Source organism: Suillus fuscotomentosus (genome assembly GCF_016647785.1).
Source record: "Suillus fuscotomentosus strain FC203 chromosome Unknown F5891scaffold_49, whole genome shotgun sequence".
Lineage (NCBI taxonomy): Eukaryota > Fungi > Basidiomycota > Agaricomycetes > Boletales > Suillaceae > Suillus > Suillus fuscotomentosus.
The window spans coordinates 261,983-268,516 of record NW_024539561.1 but is presented as its reverse complement, the minus strand read 5'-3'; the positions used below and the strand labels follow the sequence as shown (position 1 = coordinate 268,516).

Genomic DNA, 6,534 nt, shown 5'->3' with positions numbered 1-6,534 from the left:
AGCCTATAAAGCCAGAAACGCGCTTTGAGGTTACTCAGTACCTCGACGACATCATTCTTACCCAAATACAAAACCTACAAACAGAATGCCCTTCCCCACATCCACCTACACGCTCCCATACCACTCCACCTTCGATACCGCCCCCCTTGATTCCAATGACGAACAATACGAGACCTTCATCACCCAAGCTGAAGACCTCACCCTCATCGAGGCAGCACTCCTCTGCCCCCAACATGCTATTGAACTCACCAGAGTTCTCTTCGGAAGAAACGCCCATTCCATTAACCTCCTCATCAACATCATCCGAGCCACTGAAATCATCGAGCGAGTCTGCCGCCTCGTCGAAGACAACACAGTTCGCCACAGCCTCATGCATATGCAGAGGCGCATACGCAACTTTGCTTTGCGTCTTATTCCTGAGGAAGTTAAGGATGATATTAGAACAGTCATCCACATTGTCGCAGAGCAGACCGCAGGAGTTGCTCGCCCGCCTTCTCCTACGAACCCCGCAACCACAGATGGAGTCCCTCCTCCCTCTTATCAAGACGCCGTACCTACTCTTCCCGCTAACGTTCCTAATGAGCTATTGGCTGCGGTCAATAATCTTGCGCAGACAACAGAAGCCATTATGGCATCCCTAAGAGAAGAAAATCCCCAAGCAATTCCCGTCCCCGCTCCCGCCGTAGAAACCATCGAACATCCTCCTCATCTTTATACTGCATTTTCCGCCACCCGCGAAGAAATCGCTGCTGACCCAAATCATCAGTACCTCTCACACTACGAGGTGCAAGATCTAGCCGACGCACTGGCTACACTCCATATTCATCCCCCGCTCGTCATCCCGAACTCATTATCTTCGCATACCTTTACGGATGGGATCGTACCGATACAAGCGTTGGGAAGAACCCAACCTGCCACTTCCGCTGAGCTAATCGCGGAGGCAGAGCGACAAGATGTTGCCGTCCACCATCCTATACGACGAACCGCCCCATCCAGAAAGAGAGTACGAGGCCAGCGTTCCCGTACTGATAAAGGGAAGAAACGCGCCACCAGCGCCGATGAAGCACTTAGCCCTAAACCGGGTCCATCGCCCTTACGAGCGACCTCCTCTAACCCCGATGAGAATCGCGTTTGCAGATACTGCAAGACGCTCGGGCATAGGCAAGTTCATTGTCCCGAATACTACTGCCGCGTCTGTCGAGAATTATCTCCAGGCCATCTTTCGCTCTACTGCCCGCACTACACTGGGGAATCCCCCACTTCCTTAACCTGGAAGGACGATGGATTCTACTGAACCCTTGCACTCTGGGAGAATGATTTGGATGATGCATATGCCACCCAATGTAGGGAGGAAGAAGCGCTCTATGAGTTAGAACGCATGAAAGCCGGACCAGACGAAGGTCCAGATGCCCTCGATTACTCGGACGATCCTATCTACTACGCTAACCAGGATGATTGAATCCGGTGGCTTCAACCCTAGTAAGGGGGTAATGTTACAATCGCTCTACTTTCTTTACTTCTCACGTATCTGCCATTATGCCTTACATTCTTAGCAGCTTAGCTTTCCTTTCTTGGTCTTACTTCCGTATTCGACCTTTGTACTATTATCTCACCGTAGCCTTGGTCCGTGCGCATATAGTTTCCTATTTAAGCACGTGTACTTTACTTAGAAACGTCACTTCAATCTTACTAGGTTTTACCCAGAAAACTTCCTTCACTTAAGACCACCAATCTTAAGACGTCTGAACCGAACTCTTTGTCAAAGCACTCCTTTGACTAAAGTCCACGAACCTCTTCTTATCTGAAGAGCTATACAAGACCTCAACAACGTGAACGCTCTGTCGAGCCTTTGTTGTTAAGAACTATCCTAGTTCGTAACACTCTGAACATTGTAGGAATACAACACAGAGTGGGGCTATACAAAGATGGCTCCAAACTGATATCTTTATGTTGTGGTCTTGCACTGCCTAGTCTGCTATACTTGGTGAGACAAGTGCATTCAACCCAGGGGTCTGCAGTCTGGGAATAGTTTTGGGGGTCAGTGAGTGATGTGGGGTCAATAGTCTGAGCACAGGAAACAATGTCCGAAGGTATAATTACGATGTCTGATGCAAAAGCGTCAGGTTCGATGTTTTTGGGTTTCGGGTTATCGGAAACTAATAGTGATGTGATAGTGAGTGTTGGAAAAGTGAGCATTCTGCGCAATAATAATGATGAAGGATACAGATGGTGAAGGAACGATGATATTCGCAATATCAACTAAGAACTACAAAATATTGGGTTTTGACCCCTAAGCGTCAGAGAATGACTCTCCTCTACCTGGATGATGAAGCTATGGGGAGTCCAATATTTATGTAGATACGTAGAAATCCAGAACCCTATAGGCGAAAGTAGTAGCACAATATTTCGGATCCGATGTCCTATGTAATAAGACATGATGTACTGCGGACCATGAGAATACATGTAATAATGCGGTCCAAAACATTAGGAATGTGAAAATAAGCAACTACGCACCTAGTGAGGCTAGCACAATGAGACTGGACATAGGTAGGACGAGTCCGCTGTCATGCATGGTATGTGATTCATACCATGTCAGATATATATAGAGAGTGATAAGGAAGATATGAGAGACTGTCTAGCCCTCTGTCACTGAGTTACTTCTCCATTTTTCCTTTGATTCATTGTCTTGTATTTTATTTCTCACTTTTCAGACTTATTTTTAACTTATATTTGTATCAAGCATGTGACCTTCTGTTTATTTCTCATTGTTTATTGTTATTTGGCTTCTTTCAGCCACCAAGTTTTGTATCTCTATTTATTTCTGACTGTTTATTTTTATTTGGCTTCTTTCAGCCACCAGATTTTATTTGTCATCACATCATGTGACTGAAAAATATTCTGGTTTGTAACATTATTTAAGCTGACTCAACATGTTTAGTCATGATTGGTCATGCTTTGTAACAACATTTAACATGACTCAACATGTTCACTCATGGTTTGTCATGGTTTGTAATTTCTTTGTAAGATTACACTGTATTTGTAATGTACTTAGTAATAAGCTGATTCATCACCTGGTTTGTAAGCCACATTCTTACCAATCCATCTGATTAATCATGCTTAGTAAGGGGGTTCCCAAAAGGTATAAAAGGACCCCATTTTCACCCATGAAATACAATCCTCCCACTTGACTCTTATCTCAAACTGTGTAAGACCACTAAGACTTAAAGTGCAGGCTAATATAAGTGCCTTGAGGTAATCTAAGATATCATTATCTACTCTAAAGTTATATACTACCTTACAGGGGTTGACTATATAACTTTTGTTATTGTTATTCCACTCTAGGTTATATACTACCTCACAGGGGTTGACTATGTATATAACCATTGAACAGCTCTCATTCTGAGCTTTACGTGTATACATAAGACTCTCTCTTTCAACAGAAAGTGAGACACATATCTAAGGATGACAAAGTTGAAACAGACTTTCATAGGTTGAAACACGACCTACTAGGCTGAAACAAACCTAACAAATTTATCCAGAACACAGAACTTTCCACAACACTTTGTATAAGACTACACAAGAAGAGGACAACAAACTAAATCCTCCCAAGAACTCACCATGTTACCTCCCATGAAGTAGAAAAGTCGGAGACCATGGACTTAAGGACTGGCAAGAAGTCTTCACCATGTATAATTGTGTTGTCATTATACACAACTTTCATATAAGACCCTTAAGTAACAAGACACTGCGTGATATCCGATAGTCCGATGTGAAACCCAATGCAATGTCCAATGTCCAATGTGAACCTGATGCAATGTCCAATAATCCGATGTCCGATGTCTGATGATTTTTGGGTTTGGTACATACAGTAATCCCATGGTCCTTTATACAGGACCACTCTATTGTACAATTCAATTTCCTTGATGAGTTCCTCATCAACTCCTGGTAAATCTTGTATCATCATGTTCAGAATATATCCTGCTATTTGATAGTACCAAAAAATACAGTACTTGAATTTAGAAAATCATCAGAATCGGCAAAATATCACTCTGGAGCAATATGTTTGAATTCCTTGAGCATCAAAACCTCACCATTGCATATAGTTTCACCCCTTCCAATTTATCTGCAAACAATTAGAAGTAGTGGAGATGATTTTAGTTAAAGTTTCATTGGTGCAACATGTTGTGATCCATGAGTGATGGTCCAATTTTGTCAGCCAGACTAAGCATGGACACGAGGTGTCCTCAGTTTCACTCAGTTTCACTCAACATCTCCTTTTCACTGCCAGTATTCAATATATCTTCAAACATATCTTCCAACATGGTTGGGAGGCCAAAATCATCGACGAAGAAGGCACAGGTTACACATGAGGAGAAAGATAAAGTTATGGCTCATGCTGTGGCTAAGTACCAAGCTGAACTTGCAAAATCAAGCTCAGAGAAGAAACAAGGCTGTTGTAAAGTGTGCATGGATGTTCAGAAGGAGTACCTCAAGGAGACGGGACGAGTTATCAGTTTAAATCATAATACTTTGGCTAATCTTGCCAAGGGAGGAGTTTGGCTTAGTGAATTCAATAGCTTGATGAAAAGTTGGCTCACACTTGCAGAAACAGACAAAGTTCTTGAATATGTTGTGGAAATGGCTAGATGAGGCTTTCCCCTTAGCCACAAGCGTCTCAAGGAGCATGTTGATGAAGTATGTCAAGCTCGACTTGGAGATTCATTCCTGGAGTCTGGAGTGGGAAAAAACTGGACTCAGCATTTCGTTGAGAAGCACTCTGACCATCTATGAGCTTACTGAGCACATTCACTTGATGGTGCTTGTGGCTGTGCTGTGAACCCAACAACTAACAAGGCATGGTTCAAAATGTTGAAGGATGTACTGGAGAGTGGAGATGACAACAAACCTATGGCACCAGAGTGTATTTGGGGTGTTGATGAGACTGGAATTCAACCAGGAGGAGGGAGCTCACAAGAACGAGCACTTGGTGGAGCTGGAACACAGGTTAAATATCAGCAGTGAAATGGAAATCGTGAAAACATTACTGTTTTGGTCACAATTGGCGCAGATGGGAGTACAATTGCACCAGCAGTGATCTTCAAAGGAAAAGCATATCAATCAAAGTGGAATGAAAACAATCCACTCAAAGCATCGTGAGTCCAACTCATGTGTCATCTCGTACCTTATATAACATTGTTTCTTATAGTATTGGTTATTCAAAGAAGGGCTGGACTGATGGCGAGATTGGTGCACTCTGGATCAAGCAATTTGATGAGCAGACACGCAACAAAGCTAATGGTCATACTTGCCTACTTCTTGTTGATGGGCATAATTCTCACTACACTCGTGCATTCCTGGAGTATGCTCGAGAGCACCGAATTCACATCCTCTGCTATCCTGCACACAGTACCCACATCTATCAAGGCCTGGATGTTGCAGTGTTTGGTGTCCTTAAATAGTATTAGTCAGAAGAACGTGACAAATGGGAGCGCGAGAACAGAGAGAAAGTGACAAAGAGCAACTTCCTTGTGATCTATGGTACTGCCCATGTTTGTGCACTCACATCAGAAACAATTAGATCTGCATTCCAAAAAACCGGTGTATGGCCTTTCAATCCTAAAGTTGTCACAGACAAAATGTTGTCTCCTGCTCATGAATCATCCAAACAGGGACACCTCCCAATCACTCCTGCATCACCAGTTCGAGCCATTTTACAGTTGTTTAAAGACCTGCAACCAAGGGCAGAAACTCATAATTGTGGTATGCAACCTGGTACAATTGCTGAAGAAGATGGTAGTAATGACGAGACAACTCCAGGTACTAATTCTCACTGTTCAAAGATCAGATCAATAACTTATCAATCAGCAGATGAGAACACTTATGATAACAATAATCCTTCTCAAATTGATGGTAGAACCATCCACAACATCTTCACACAACTTGAGGAAACATCTGCATGATTCCTCATAAAGTTCATCATCATCTTGAGACACAAGAGAAGAAAGGCTGTAGGGACAGTGACAATATTAAGTTAAATGGAGATGGTATGCCAAGGCTACTTACCAGTGACGAGGTCTTTGAGCAAGTCCTGCAATACCAGGAGCATCAGCAGGCCAAAGCAGCTGAGAAGGAAACAAGGAAAGCAGCATTGGAGGCACGAACACACAAGATGGAGGTGTGGATGCAAGAGGATGAGGCAAGAAAAAACCAAAACAAGGCCAAGACTAAGCAGTGGAAGGTTGCTGTCAAAGAGTGGGAGGCCAAGCAAGTGCTTACAAAGCAAGAGAGATGAAAACTGCAGTGGAAGAAGCCTGTTCGTGGACCAATTGAGAAGCCTTGCCCTAAGCTGAAGAATCCAAGGAAAATTGGTGGAAATATTAACGAGGAGGATGGGCAGGATCAAGGAGAGTATATTGACATTCACGAAGGGTCGATTGGCAATGACAGCGAGTGCGAGGATGATGATGAATAGGACAAACAGCGAAATGTGATGTGTGTGATATGTTGTAACAGGGTTCATCACATTGCTGTACA

At 43.3% G+C, this 6,534-nt stretch overlaps 1 protein-coding gene across 1 annotated transcript; it reads left to right on the top strand.

Annotated features, from left to right (window-relative positions):
* Positions 1 to 5,968: 5,968 nt before the first annotated feature.
* F5891DRAFT_889862 (uncharacterized protein) lies at positions 5,969 to 6,292 on the top strand (the record flags this gene model as incomplete). The annotated part of the gene is made up of 1 exon (XM_041373270.1): positions 5,969 to 6,292. A coding segment is annotated over one exon (324 nt), but the record flags the coding sequence as incomplete, so codon positions are not given.
* Positions 6,293 to 6,534: the final 242 nt, after the last annotated feature.